The 15986-nt window shown below is 41.0% G+C and overlaps 1 protein-coding gene across 5 annotated transcripts in view; it reads right to left on the reverse strand.

Moving 5' to 3' along the window:
* The window catches only part of CAMK1D (calcium/calmodulin dependent protein kinase ID), a 421414-nt gene that overhangs the window by 155099 nt on the left and 250329 nt on the right, over positions 1-15986 (reverse strand). For all 5 annotated transcript variants that reach the window (XM_082616823.1, XM_082616821.1, XM_082616818.1 and 2 more), the window contains exon 3: positions 3293-3367. In XM_082616823.1, coding sequence (XP_082472949.1) covers positions 3293-3367 — 75 coding nt within the window. The remainder of the gene's footprint in view (positions 1-3292; positions 3368-15986) is intronic.

Below are 15986 nucleotides of genomic sequence, written 5' to 3' on the forward strand. Positions count from 1 at the left end.
CTAACACCCCACAAGCAAAGTCAGACCAGAAATAAACTTTAAACAAACTGACTTTTCTTCTGCAATTTACTTCAATGTCATTTTGATCTCACACTATCTAAAGAAGAATGTTCCAAAAAGAACTATTCATTATGTTGTACACCTAAAATGAATATAATGTTATAAGTCAATTATCTCTCAATAATAAAATTTTAAAAAGAACTAAAAAAAGAGAAGAATGTTCCAAAAAATAGCACTCGGGGAAAAAAGGTATTTGTCCCAAACCCTGAAAAAAATTTAAATATAGACCTCTATAAACAATCAAGTCTCCTTTGCTGCAGTAGCAAAGGAACAAACAGTACTCAGAGTCGAAATAGCAATTAGCTAAGTAATAAAATTACTACTGAGCATCCCCTATTATATCTGAGTGTCAGTGCCTAAGATGATGTTTCTTAGGAAACCAGAAACCTCCCAGGCACAAATACTGTGAACTACAGTCCTTCTCAAATGATGTGTTCTAGATCATCCCCAAGTATTTTGAAATCAAGGACTTTCTAAACTCTTAAAAAAAACAAACAAGCCCATGTTCCACTGACCCAGGCAGAAAAAATACAGGGGTCTCAGGAACAAAAACTATTGAGTCTTACTGACAAAAACTAAAACACAATAACAAAAATAACAATAAAGCCCACAAAATCCTCAAACCAGACCAAAGATTTTCCCAGGATTATATTCTGATCCATTAAGGGTTTCCTTCCTCCCTTCCTTCCTTCCTCCCTCCCTCCCTCCCTTTCTTTCTTTTTTGCCATTGCTTTTTTAAAAAATCTCACTGATTAAGATAACGAATGGAGGAGAGTAAGGAATAAGAGGGAGGTCAATTTGAATTTTCAAAACATCTGACATAAAACATTTTAAAGGACTATAATTACGACATTCAAATACACTTAATATTTAGGACTAAACTATCAGTGTTTTACCAAATAGAATTCCTTTGGGGACCAACCAGAATCAACATAAATTGCAGATGACATGATTGTTTAGATAGGAAATGCTAAGAAAATCCACAAAACAACTACTACAAACAATAAGTGAATTTAGCAAGATTGTAAGTTAATGTACAAAAATCAACTGTATTTTTATAACAGAAGCAAGTCACTGGAAAAATGAAGTAAAAACCCATTTACAACAAGATCAAAAAAAAAATATTTCAGAATAAATTCAACAGATATGGAAGACTTACACACTGAAAACAATAAAATAGTAAGAGAAATGTTCTAAAGTTCATCCCATTCTGGACACTTTCATGCTCTCCTGCCAACCTATCTTTATATACACTACTGCTCATAAGTATACAGTCAAGTTGCTTAGAAAGGTAGAATTCAAATGTACTTGAACTTTATCTCATAAAATTAAAGACCATCTGCAGAGACAAACTGATAAAATAATTCCATAGAGAAAGTAGTCTGCATTGAGGACCTATTATTTATGACAGACTATCTCCCACACATTTTTTTTTCATTCAGTACTCACTACAGCCCTCTATGTAAATATTATTATTATTATGTAAAATTTTTTTCAGTGAGGAAACCGATAAGAAAGGCCCAGCTTCCAGTAAGAAAGGCCCAGTTATTTGCTAAAGTTCACCCAGCCAGTAAGAGGCAGAGGTGAGACGTACACATATGGAGTGCTTGCCTCTTATTTAGTGACGGTTTCATAAACAGAGAACTTAAAGCAAGTGAATGCATATAGCTTTGGATTCAAGTATTAATATTTTGTTTTTTGCATCGCCAATAAAAAAAGCACACATTTAAATGTACTACGGACATTTTGCGGGGCTTTTTCTTGTCCCCAAAATGTTCTGTTTTTCCTATTGGGCAGTCAATATTTGGTGGGAAAGTGATTCACCTGCTTCTTTAAGAGTTGATTCTGTATAAAAGAAGAGTCACATGAGTTTCTAGGAAGGATATCAGATCTGGGGGGAACTAGAAATGTGAATCATAAAACAAACAGAATAGCAAGGAACTAGGAAAGATCGCACTTAGGATACTGAAAATTAACATGGAGTCAGCAGTCACTGCCTGTCTAACAGCAGACAACAACACACAAACCTGTAAAACTGCTGGTCATCACCTAGGACTGTCACTTGTCAGAGAAAAATTGCCCACATGCTTCCAACTTGGACACTTTTATAAGTGTTTATAAAAAAGTGTCATAATCTACTAAAAATACTTTAAAAATAATGAAAGATTAAATAAATGCATTGATGAAAACTTATTTGCATCCTAACATGATTCCAAGTTAATGTGTTGTTTAAACATTCATAAGAAAAAGGAAAATCGATGAAAAAGAAATTGTTAGCCTGACCCTCAAATCTTCTAAATCCCTTTGGAAATTCAACGTCTGAAAATCATTAATAAATAATGAAATTTAAGTATATATTCTGACCTTCAGCAAAAATCCTCTTTGGTCATTAAGCTCACTAACACAGTGTTCCAGAATTTACTCAAGTCGTGGTGAAAATGCAGCACTCTGATACAGTTTCCGTCACTTAATTATAACAAGTTTAGTCCTGGAATACTCCTACGAATTACATCACTTAGAATAAAGCATTTGTGTATGTGGGCAGGCTAATTTCACCTCACATTAAAAAAGAGAAAAAACAATAAAACACCTGTTCAAGTATAGCCTCTACCTAGATATTCAGCTTTCTTATTTCTTCCACCTTCTGGTAAGCTCCAGAGTTACTGGAATGCAGAAATATTCTAAAGGGGGACTATGATAATGGCGTAGTCCAACTCCAATTATACGTCTCGTATGTTTGGCATGAATCACATGTGCATTTATCTGCCAGCAGAAGAGGAGAAGGGAAGGGACAAAACACACAGCTACCATCTGCTGCCATCCCCCAGCCTCCCTAGAAATGAAGACAAGGGTGGGAGTTTCTCCTGGAGACAGGAGCAGAGTGTACTTCACAGTGGGCCCACTGAAGTGCTTTCAGGAAGCAATATTTGGACCTTGCACATTAAAAAAGCAAAAGAGACATCCTAAATAGAGCGACCCTGCAATAGTAGCATTGGATTCCATTGTGAGGACTCCAGATTTTCGGTCGGATCCAGCAGCTGCAGATGAGACCAAGTGAGGTCTAAAGACCACTGGTCTTAGACGGACACATTCTTGCCCACTGCCCTACAGTTCTCACCACTCCCTGCTGTCTTGCCCGGCCCACTCCATTAAGTTATTTTACCACCTGGCCCTTTAGGCATTTGAGTTTGCAACCCCTGGTCTGCACTCATCAATTAAACCAGGTACTTACAGCTGCATGACCAAGTACAAGTGATTTGGGCTTTCATAGATGTCTTCCAGGGCCACAATGTTTTCATGCTTAATCCTGAAAGAAAAAAAAAAGCACACACACAGAATAGTAAGTACGAGACATGAAAACTATTTAAAAAAAAACAAAACAAAACAGATGTCATTATAGCAAAAAGTTCTAAGACAGAATCGAAACTCCTTAAGGTGACATTTTTAAGACACCTCTCCATCTTGTCCCCAAACTTTTTCCCAGACCCATCTCCCATGCTCTCGGCTCTTCTTCTTTCTGGAGGCTCTATATCTTACAATGTAGCAATACTGGATTCACTATCACTGCTTCATGTATATCCCACTCTCCTGGCATTTATTCATATGAATCCCAGGAATGGGCCAAAATCCTATTATCTTGCAGGGCCCAACTCAAATGGCTGAGCCCCCAAGGAGAATTTAATTGCTCCCTCTTCTGTAGTCTCACAACGACCAGAACAGACTGGCCTGAATAGTCCACTGTATGCAAATCCATCCCCACAACAGGCTAGATCTTCCAGGGAGCAGTTTCGTCCTCATGTTCCTGACTCCATTGTAAGCGATGGAAAACCAGACTGAGTTTCTCATTGGGGTTCTAGTCACCATCGCCAACAAAGGTCAGTTCAATACCCCAAGCGAGCTAGACTGGTGCTACCCCAAGAGTGGTTCCCAAACAGGCAACACCAGCATCTCCTGGGAGACTATGAGAAATGCAAATTCTCAGGCTGGGCCCCATCATACAGAATCAGAATCCCCGAGGCTGGGGCCCAGGAATCTGCCTTAACAAGATCCTCAGATGATCATCCCACACAAAGTAGAGCTGGAGAAATTCTGTATCAAACCAGGGCTTCTCAAACCTCAGGGCGCACATGAATCACCTGGGGTCCTGGTTCCACTGCGCACTCTGATTCAGTGGGTCCAGGACAGGGCCCAGGGGTCTGCATTGCTAACAAGCTCCCAAGGGATGCTGATGCCGCTGGTCTGCGGACCACACTGGGAGCGGCAAAGTCCTAACGACCGAACAAAGGGAGAAGGAAACAGTCCAATTCTAGCCCCTCGAAATGCCGATTAGGAACAGCCTCTGCTCAGAATGTAAGGTTTAGTGTTTGTTTAAAGCATTTGGGAGAAGAATCATTTCATTATGAGCTAATTAGCTCTTACTACACACTTTTTCTCTGAAATGACTGCTGAGCCATTTAGAAGCAAGCACTGAACGGGCAGATTCCTGTGAACCCTTGAAAGAAGGGACTACATCTTACTCATTCTGTTTCCCCTTAGTACCTAGCATAGAGCTGCTTGATAAATGTTTGCTGAATGAATAAATGATATTTAAGGCTTTTGTTCCTAAACGGCAAGTCATTACTTAGGGAAAATGGATGCAATTTTCCTAAGTGTGAGCTGTCTTCCCCTCAAAAGAAGTTTATAAGGAATATTATCTTCCCTATGAGCAGATGAAAGAAGAGAACAAAAGAATTAACTAAAAGAGGTAATGTTTTGCTTTGACTGCTGCGGCTCTTATTAGCCAATGCAGTTGATGTGTAGGAAGTGAGGAGACAGAGTATCCCAAATTCACATTTCACCCGCTTCTAACGTGGAGAACCTAATTATTTGTTAGCAATGGTTTCTGTGGTGTCTGAGCAAAATAACATCAGCAACATATCATGTGAGCCAACTAAACTATGCCACCAAGGAAACCATGAGAGATTAATTTGGAACTGCTGAGACCCTAGGTGTCTGTGGAAGTATCATTATTGGACACACCTGAAAGAATATGACAAAAACAGTATACAGCGCATGGATTTTCCCTCTTTTCAATTAAAAAAAAGTTGCCATTGGAATCAATCACCTGGGCACAAATATTTTCTTTCAGTGAAGTTAATTTAGGGGTTAATTAACAGCTTAGATTCATGGCAACACGAAAAGAATGGGGTTTATATGGAGAGTTGCCAGATAAAATACAGGGCACCCAGTTAACGTTTGATTCTAGATAAACAATGAACATTTTTTAAATATAAGTGTGTCCCAAACACTGCATTGTTGTTTATCTGAAATTCAAATGTAACTGGGTGCTAGATCCAGCCACGTAAGTACATGAATCACAGTCAATGAGCCTCCAAACTGGGCTTAGGGGTTTGTACCTGGAGTCCCAGCTCCCCTCAGAGGTTCAGCCAAGAAGACAATTTGAGCCCTGGACTACAGCCATTAATATTCAACTATATACAAAGAATCAGCTACGTACAAAGCACTTGCCCGGCCAACGTAGGAGACTAATAAATTAAGAACATAAATCCCTTCTTTGTATGCAGGGGCTAGAGAAATTAAAGTCCATTTAACCGTTATGTCTTACATGAGTTCTTACAGTGGCTGAAATGATATTGCTACTGACTCTCCTTCTTAGTGGATGAATCAATCAAGCAAGCAAGCATCATTTCCTGACTTTCCGCTCTGTGTCTGATACAAGAAAAATATAAAATAAGGTTCTTCCCTCCAAAATCTTACCACCTTGATGGGGAGACCCATGAAGCAATTAGGGAAGAATTAAATGTTATGCTCTGCAGAATTGTTAAATTCAGAGAAAGCAAGGCCCTGGGTCAGAATTATGGTGAAGCCCTCAAAAAATGATGCAGGTTGAGCTGGGTTGGGTAATGTGTGAATAAGCATATTAGAAATTTCAAAGAAATCTTAAAATGGCCTCTTAAATGTCTGTTAAGAAAAGTGGTTTAATTCACTTGTAAATGTTAGAACGTGATCGAAGAAAACATCCTGATCCCCCAGAGCTGTTCTCAGGTATTTTATTCCACCCTCCGATTCCTTAAGATATACAAAAACTGAACTTAAATTTTTTACATTATTTCAGTACCTAGGTTATCTTCACAAAATGCCATGTGAATATCCATCCACACATCTCTGGGCGCCCACCATGTACCAGACACATGACTAGGAATCACAGCAGCGACATCTCAGCCATCACGGAGCTCAATCTTTCTTCTGTTTACCAGAAATCATCCTCGTTATAATTAGTATTGACTCCTGGGAACCACACAGAACAAGCTTACATATCTTATAAGCTCGTCTCATGTATCTTGCAAATATTTGAGGGATATAATTTCCCTACTTAGTTTACTCTTCCTGTCATCGACCAATTCCCCTTCAACATGGTTTATATTCCTACCATCACGTTATTGTCACTCTTGTTTGTCCAGACTAGAGCATTCAGAACTGAAAGTAAGGATCCCCGTGTAAGACAAAGCACCAAGAACAACATATTAAATCATAGAGTAGAACTATTAACCATCATGAGCTGGATATTCTACTTTTTGTAAATAAAGTCTAACATTAGGTTCACTTTTTCAGGCAGCTACACAACTGTTGGCATATAAAGACGATAAGGTCCATGGGGGTAGGGATTTTTGACTATTTTGTTCACTGCTGTCTCCCCAATGCTAAGAAAAGGGCATGGCAGGTAGTACTTTCAATACATGTTAGAGTCAGTGAATGAATGACTGGATGGATGAATGGAAGAATATAAAGTTTAGGGTCAATTAAATGACCAGATCATTTTTACCTGAACTTCTGCCAAACAAGATCTCCTTTCTTACTCAGGCTTGACCTTTTGAGCGTAACGTCTTCAACTTTAGCTTCATTCAACTCAATCTTTTGGGTTCCATTCAATGCTTCAAATGATCAGAAATATTCTGAATTTTGATTCTCTCTTCTATTATAGTTACTACCCCTCTCCACTTTGGGCCATCTGCATATTTTGTTGGTACACATTCATACGGTATGTCTTCATCCAAATTCCTAGTTAAAGTCTTAAGTGAGAGAGTTACACGCCAGAACTCCATGGTATTCCACCAGAGACCCCATCCAGAAAACCAAGACATTAATCAGCTGGCTTCAATGGCTGCTGAGTTACAAACCCAGCAGTTTTAGCCCATAGTTTATTGTACTAACCATAAGTAGACAATTAGATTCTTGGCTGAAATGGCATTCCTCACTTTTACACAGCACATAATACTATTTGAAAGGGAAATGGAATGTTTGGGAAGTTTTGTTCTTAGTAAACCCATGGTGACTTCTAGCAACCACTACAGTCTTTACTAAATGATTATAAACCATATGCTTAATTTACTGTTCCAGAACTTTGCTGTGCATTGGAGTCAAACTTCCCTGTCTATACATCTCATAGTCTTTTTCATATTTGGAAAATTTGCCAACATCTCTTATATTGTTTTCTCAAATATTTCAACTGTGACTTTTTTGCGATAAGTGCAATTTCCTTAGTCCCCTGGGATGTAACACATCTAAACCTAGTGAACTAATTTTATAACTTTCTTTAGGCCCCACTTACATAGCTGTTTTATACATACCATTTACTGAGTGTTAAGTCTGTGTCAAAACTATACTAAGTATTTTTAAGGATTTCATTTAACACAGCAATCCTACAAAGTAGCTATCATTCTCCCTATTTTTAAAAGAGGAAAACTAAGACCCCCAAGAGGCTAAGAAAGTATTCCAAGGTCATCAACTAGTAACTGGAATTGCCAAGATTCTAACTCCCAAGACCCTGTTCAAGCACTTACAAGTTCATATTAACTATTAACTATGAGAATATCAAACAGTCCACATAAATTCAGTTATTTGCATAGAATTAACACACCTAAAGCATTAAATTTCATAACTAACAATATGATATCCACTTCTGAGGGGAGTGGGGCAGAGATTTGTTCTACTATCCCGAAATCTACTGGAAGCTTTCAAGATACTTGGTTATACACATCCTGACAGATAAAATCCCAGCGGGTCAAAGGGAACCAGAGGAAGAGATATTCAGAAGCAAAAGGAACAGTTAGGCGTCCAGAAATCACAATTAGGAAGAGCCTTGCATCAGCCTACATCTGCTGGCATCATCAGAAGGGGGAAGAAAGTGGACAGAGAAAAGAGGTGGGGCATCTCAGCTACAAGCAAATGAAAACCAAGGTTCTGTTAACCTTGCATAGCTAAATACCTGTAGGTCAGCACTCGGTCTCTCCAAAACACGGCCAAGAGGACCTTCAAACATGATAAATGTCCACCCCCAAACAGCAATCATTTCTAAAATATGCATCATTCAAAAGAATAATGTCACTGAAAGCAACTCTGTGATGAAAAGAACCTCTCTTAATTTTTTTTTTCTTTGCGGTACGCGGGCCTCTCACTGCTGTGGCCTCTCCCGTTGCGGAGCACAGGCTCTGGACACACAGGCTCAGTGGCCATGGCTCACGGGCCCAGCCACCCCGCAGCACGTGGGATCCTCCCGGACCAGGACACGAACCCACGCCCCCTGCACCGGCAGGCGGGCTCCCAACCACTGCGCCACCAGGGAAGCCCCTCTCTTAATTTTAATCACTTATCTACCAGGCCCAAAGTAAGCACTGTCTGGTATATTTATGTACAGAGGGTAAATGGTTTAGGTGGTAATCTTCTCTAACGTCTCCATAATCTACAATAATGGACAGAAGAGGTGGATAGAGGGAAGTGGGCCCAGGCAGAGAGAGGGAGAGAAAAATTGAATGGGAAAACAGCATATGGGCACTGAGGCAGACTTCTGCCTACATGGTAACTGACAGCCAAGCAAGAAAACCCCAGAAAGAGCCAGGAAAACATTTTAAAGTTAATTCATGCAAAAAATCGTGCCAAATGCACAAGTAGGCCTCATTCCAAACCCCCAGGCTGGAGAGAACATCGGGACCCAAAGGACAAGCATCCTATTGACTGTACATGCTCCTATGAAATGATAGTGACATCATTTCTCCCTCTGGTCTAATTCTCCATGGTCCAAGGAGCCACACATTTTGAACTCCATATGAACTGAGGAAAGTTATAAAAGCACAGAAGAGAAGAGAAGAGAAAGGAAAATCCAACATTTTTTGCTTGTTTTCATCCTATCGTGGTTCACTGATCTGGAGCGGGGGCGGGGGAGACCATGGCAGTAATTATGAGCACTAAGAGAATTATCAGAAGAAAAGGCAACAAAAGACCTTTCCTTTGGGTGGTCCTTGGAAAAGGTCACTTATCTACTCAACTTAAAGAGGCCACAAGAAGGTAAGAGATGGAAGGAAATTCAGAAGGGGCAGACAGGAGACACGGTGATTACTAGTGAAAGCAGAACAAAGATGGTGGAGGAACCGATCTCGGTGCAGGTGCACAAGGCGGGAGTTACGTCAATGAGCCGCGACCAGCTTCCTGTCCTCCTCCCACAAGCACTTCCGGGTTAACAGTCCAGTCCAAGGAAGTGCTCCCTCAGGGGAAAAGCAGGTCCCTCTCAGGCAAAGACCTAAAGGACCAGGTCTTTCACCACCCACCACTCTTATCTTTTTCTAAACAGCCCAGAAAGTTTAAATTTCATTCACAGAAAAGAGGCTATGGTTCTCTGGCATGGCAAATGGCCTCAAAAATATTTGAAGAATATTCTGACGTCTTGGCAAACAGTTTGATTTTTCTAAGTAACTATGATTTCCTTTTTTTTTTTTTTAATCAACCAAATCATTTCCTCCTTTCTTGGGTCAGATTTTTCTCTCCCTCTTGTTACAAGCAGTACAGGAAACAATGCTGAGAAAATCAGGATATTGTCAGTCACAAGGGAAAGTGATAAAGTTGAAATATTTGCCAGGTGGTATTAAAAAAATAGTACCTTTCCTTTTTGTAACTTAACAGGCGCATCCACAGATGTTATCTCATTTCATTCTCCCAACAACGCTATAAAGCAGGCATTATTATTCCTATTTTATTGATGATCACTCCTAGTTTATAACCACTTAATCATTCTCCTATCTTCCCTCCGGTCTGCCTCTCTTTCTAACCATTCTCCATGCTGTTTCCTGAGCCATCATTCCACAATCAATATAGAATTGATCAAATGTCTTAGAATGAAATTCATCAATGGCTCTCCACAGTCCAGAATAAAGTCCAAACGACTTGACATGACCTACAAGGTCCCATATTGCTTGGTCCTCACCCGTCCATTCCATCTCATCCTCCACCGCTGCCCCATACCAGAAACTTACTGGACCCAGGCAGTTCTCAAACACTAGTGCACACCTTCCTCTCTGGCCACATAGGTGTGCTCATTCCTCTCTTATCTTCTTATTAAACTACTCATCCTCTGAGACCCATCACTTCCACTGCGAACCCCTTGCTATCCCCTACCTCTTGCAGGACTGATTCCCTCTCCTCTGGGCCGCCCCAGTTCTTTCATCACCTTGTCTTTGTACATACTGCATTGTATCCATCTGTTTGTATGCATATGTGTGTACATAGTTAAATGGCTTTATTTGCAGACAATAAAAGTCTAGAAGGATACATGTTAAACCACTAAATGAGTACCTCAAAAAGTGTGCTATAGGATGGGAGGAAATTTTCACCTTCCAGTTTTTCTTAACTGAGGTTCTTCATCTGAACAGAACAGAGAAAATGATTTGAGTGACTATTTTCTCAATTCTCCCAAGGATGGCACCATACTAGTTGCATAGGAGAGAAAGTGAATTCACTATATAGAATAAATGCTTTAGGGAATTAGGGCCTGATTCTCTCTCACTGAACCCAAGTAGAGAAAGGTTGATGGACTGTTGTACTGCCAGACTTTTACAAAGAGGTAATTTTTAGAAGGCTCTAGATCAAAATCATCAACACCTGATTCACCAAAATGTATCCATAATGCTGGACACAAAGAAACACATATTGATTAGTTTAACCGCTCAAGCAATCAAAAGATAGATGTGTCAGAGCTGAGACCCAACCTAAATGCAAGATTTTGGACAAGCCTTTAAATACTTTCTGACTTGATTTCCTCATTTGTTAACTGAACATTAAATTATGTGGTTTCATTATCTATGTATACACACATATATATATATATGTGTATAGAAGAAAAAAATATTATATATATACACATACATGTATCATGTTACATATATAGAGAGATCTTGTCTATTAAGAATATAGGGGGGCTTCCCTGGTGGCATAGTGGTTAAGAATCTGCCTGCCAATGTAGGGGACACGGGTTCGAGCCCTGGTCCGGGAAGATACCACATGCCGCGGAGCAAATAAGCCCGTGCACCACAACTACTGAGCCTGCACTCTAGAGCCCACGTGCCACAACTATTGAAGCCCAAGCGCCTAGAGCCTGTGCTCCGCAACAAGAGAAGACACTGCAATGAGAAGCCCGCGCACCACAACGAAGAGTAGCCCCCGCGCACCGCAACTAGAGAAAGCCCGTGCGCAGCAACGAAGACCCCATGCGGCCAAAAATAAATAAATTTAAAAAAAATAAAAGAATATAGGGGACTTCCCTGGTGGCGCACTGGTTGGGAGTCCACCTGCCAATGCAGGGGACACGGGTTCGAGCTCTGGTCCGGGAGGATCCCACATGCCGCAGAGCAGCTAGGCCCATGCACCACACTGCTGAGCCTGTGCTCTAGAGCCGCAACTCGAGCCGCAACTGCTGGGCCCGCGTGCCGCAACTGCTGGGGCCTGCGCACCTGGAGCCTGTGCTCTGCAACGAGAAAGGCCACCGCCATGAAAGGCCCACGCACCACAAGGAGTGGCCCCCGCTTGCCACAACTGGAGAAAGCCCATGTGCAGCAACAAAGACCCAATGCAGCCAATTAATTAATTAATTAATTAATTAATTAATTTTTTAAAAAAAAGAATATAGGCCACTTCAGGAAAGGCGAGGATTCAAAATCCAAAGCTTCGAATCATCTTTTTTTGATGCCAGCAGATGACGCTGTAAACAGGACACTAAGAGGCAAAAGACTGGTATCTAAATCAACTACATCTTAAGAATGCAAGCCAATTTGTTTGTTTAAGGATTAAGTACCACATGTGATATTTTCTCATTTTGAAATGAGTTTTGCTTTGAATCCTTCAAAACAAACAAACAACAATTAAAACCTTGTGCACTGCTGACCATATGTTCAAAAAAGCATCTCAGGCATCCTTAGTACAATGCAGGCTACATAGGGTGGAGGCCTGGCCAGCATTTGTACATGAGGAGGCAGGGCTGGAGCCTGTAATGGTACCACGGGAGGGGCGCTAACTAGGCTGGCTCTGTCTCTAGGGGAAAATGATGGACATCCTCTAGGACAGAAAATGGTGTACATCGGTCGCGTCATTTTCCAGAGTCATAGTTTCCTCATCTAGAAATTAACTAGGCAAACAGGATACTCCCTCAGGTCCTTTCCAACTCTAACAATCAATGAACTCAAAATTAAGGAGGCAAAGTATATTGAGGTATAAAGGATCCCACAATGCTTGATTCTAAGCCAATATTCAGTGTTCTCCAGAATACTGCTTGCTACACAGAAACCTGGATGAGTCATGCTTCAACAGGCTCTTTTGCGTGGGTAAGTCTGTCAGTTAGACGTGGAATAGAATTTATTGAGATAAGAATCCATTCACATGGAAAAGACCTTCTTTTCCCTCTCCCAAAGTCAGCTTCTACAAGGCCCTGAACCAACAGAGAAAGGACCAAGTGATTTGTTCATGTCTGGAATAACTCCAGAAGTTCCAACCAAGGCCTGGTTAGCTTTAGTCCAAAGGAGAAGTGTTAGGTCCAAGTCAGTGCAAAAAACCCAGTGCCTGGCACATACCAACACTCAGCGAGTATTGTAGAAGAATGGATAAGTGAATTAACAATTAATTCCAGCCTTCCTAAAGTCTTACAGACCAAAGGCACTCAAAAGCTGGGCACCTGAATCAAAAAAGGTTAGAAGATTTGACTCTGTGTAATTCTTTCCTGCTCCTATTACCACCCATTATAACTTACAGGTGGGTCTCAAAATCGGCTGTATGTTAGAATTACCTGAGGAGTTTTAAAATATCTAACACCTGGATCTAGTCCCTGGACATTATGATTAAATTGGCTTGGGAAGTAGCCTAGGCTTCCGGATAGTTTTGGGAAAAAAAAAAAAAAAATCCAAGTGATTCAAATGCAAAGTTTGAGAACCACTGGTAAGTTACTGAGTTAATGAAAACCTTAGATGGTGAGGAGGGATTTACCTTTAAATACTTGGCTGAATACATTTATTTCATAATTGATCTGATTTAAAGGTAAGATTCAGGGTGTCCTGAGGATAAAGGTTCAAGGCAACTTGCCCAACATATTAGTCCTCTGGGAAAAAGAATATGAAAAATTAACAATTTTCAACTGGTTAACCATAACATTTCTAGTATTTCTTAGTAAGGCTTTGAAACACTAACATATTTAAGGGAATGTTGTGGTTTCCTTCTCTGGATTTTTGGGTAACTTTCCGTCAAAGGGTAATATACATTTCTCTGGGTATTTTAACATGAGAATAGATGCCTTGCACTCCTGGAGAACATAAGGCACACACCTGCCTGGAAACAGAGATAAAGTCTTGTAAATTTCATTTACTAGCTCCACTGATATGAAAACACAGTCTCCAAAGGCACCTTAGCAGGAGAATCTCAGAAAGCTTGTTCCAGGTTCACTGCAGGTAATTCCAAGGCGAATTCAGAAGCCACGCCCAGGTGAGATCCTGTGATGACCTATAACCAGGTGCCAATGGCCTGGGCTGCATCCTGCAGCTTCATCACAAACACCCTGTGCCCCAGACTGAAGACACTGGGCTTGCATTCAAGAAGTCTCTTAGAGGCTTCTAGCTCTGAACACTTGCATTCACGTGAGTATAAAGGAAAGGGGACCAAGACAATGCACTGGAATCTTGGGAAAAGGCATCATACCCTTTTTCTTTCCTACCGTGAGAGCCCTGTGTTTTCTCTGTGCTGATACCCACAGCGAGGTCCTATATTTCACAACTTGAATCCAGGACTCTGCGAAGTCCGTAGGTGCCCAGAATGGCTCAGGGGCATGGCCCTGGCACAGCACAGCCTGCACATGGACACAGAGCCCCGGAGCACGGGTAAGAAATGAAGAGGCACAAGTCTGCTGCCTGTTCTCCTTGCAGATAATGAAGCATCAGGGCCAGGCGAGCACGATCCTGGGCAACTCCCTAAATCTGCTGGAATATTGTGCTGTTTATTGATAAAGCAAGAAGCAAATTATAAAAGAAAAAGTTGGGATGAAAAAGAGTAAGAAGGAAAAAGAGGGATGGAGAGAAGTCTGCTCTGAACAACTGTCTCCCGTCAGCTCCATTTCAGACTTAGGAGGATGGAACTTGTGCTGTAAAACGCCCCTCGCTGTTCCAGGAAAGTGCCCACATTCAGAGACAACAAACACCAAATTGAGCGTTCTTTAGCTTTTGCACATCAGTAATTAAAGCCGTCACACAGCTCGCTCAGGTCAGCCCCAGGCTTCAGAAAATCAAGTGCATTCAATGGAAAAAAACAGTGTTCAGGCACTTACATCGTGGGAATTCATGAGGGTGTTTGTGGCTGGTTGTGTGCTTTATATATATATATATGTATGTGTATATATATATATATATATAATTTTTAAAAACACAGAGATAATCGCTATGAGTGTCTAAATCACGGCAACTCTGTATTCTTTCTTGAGAAAGCAAGAGCAAGTTTCTTCATACCTGAGATTAGAGGCACGATTAGAAAGAACAGTATGTTGGACTTCTCTAGTGGTCCAGTGGTTAAGATTCTGCGCTTCCACTGCAGGGGGTGCGGGTTCCATCCCTAGCCAGGGAAGTTCCGCATGCCATGCAGTGCGGCCAAAAACAACAACAAAAAAAAAAAAAAAAAAAAAAAGAAAGAAAGAAAGAAAGAAAGAAAAAAAAAAGAACAGCATGTTTTGCTTTGTCGATGATTTGTTAAAAGGATGTGTCTGATATATGCATCGCCTCTCCAAATCGCCGTTTTATGGTAGACGGGTGTGAAATGCTGAGACAGTTTAGAGTTTATAGTTATATGATGTCCTGCTAATAAAAGATGATGATAACCCAGGGGATGAGTGCCAGGGCTGTGAGCAAATTCTCAGGAATGATACTATTCACAGATGGTGGCTCATAAGCTAATTGCTATTCACCCAGCTTTCTATTCAGAGTTTAAAGGAGAATTAGGAAAGCAATTGTGCTGTGAGGGAGAAGGGGATGGGAGAAGTCCAGCCACACAGATTGTCCCTGACAGCTACACAAGGGTAGCCGGGGAGGGGAGGGTGGCCGTCCCTGCACTCCTCGGCTCAAGCAGAGCAGCTGACGTGCTCAGGCAGTGACCACGGTCTGCAAGCCGAAGATGGGGGAGGGTGGGCCAGGCTGAGGTCATACACAGCCCGCTGGGTGCATTTCAGGTGACTGCCTTTTTCAGAGCAAAGCCATGGAGACTTTTTTCCTCCAAACATCCAAGCATCTTACTCCAACGGCCAGACTTCCTTGAGGTCACTTTGGACCCATGCTCTCCAATCTGGTTTCTCCCAAATCCTCCAGGTTCTCAATAAATATTGTAGAAACCATCATGAAATACAACTTTCACAGATCCAACTCTAATAGATACCAAATGTGAACACAGTGGAAACTACCAGCACATTCCCTTGTGTTCTCCTTGAGAGCCTCTGCAATAAATAAAAGTTATAAAATTGGACTTATGTCACACTGGTGAAATACTATTATTTCTTACCTGTTTGTGTACTGGGGCTCTATAGGTATAAGAGTTAATTTTTTTATTTTTTTCTATATGTATAAGAATTTATTCTTTTTCAT

This window comes from Mesoplodon mirus (genome assembly GCF_964341445.2).
Source record: "Mesoplodon mirus genome assembly, chromosome: 4".
Classification (NCBI taxonomy): Eukaryota; Metazoa; Chordata; class Mammalia; order Artiodactyla; family Ziphiidae; genus Mesoplodon; species Mesoplodon mirus.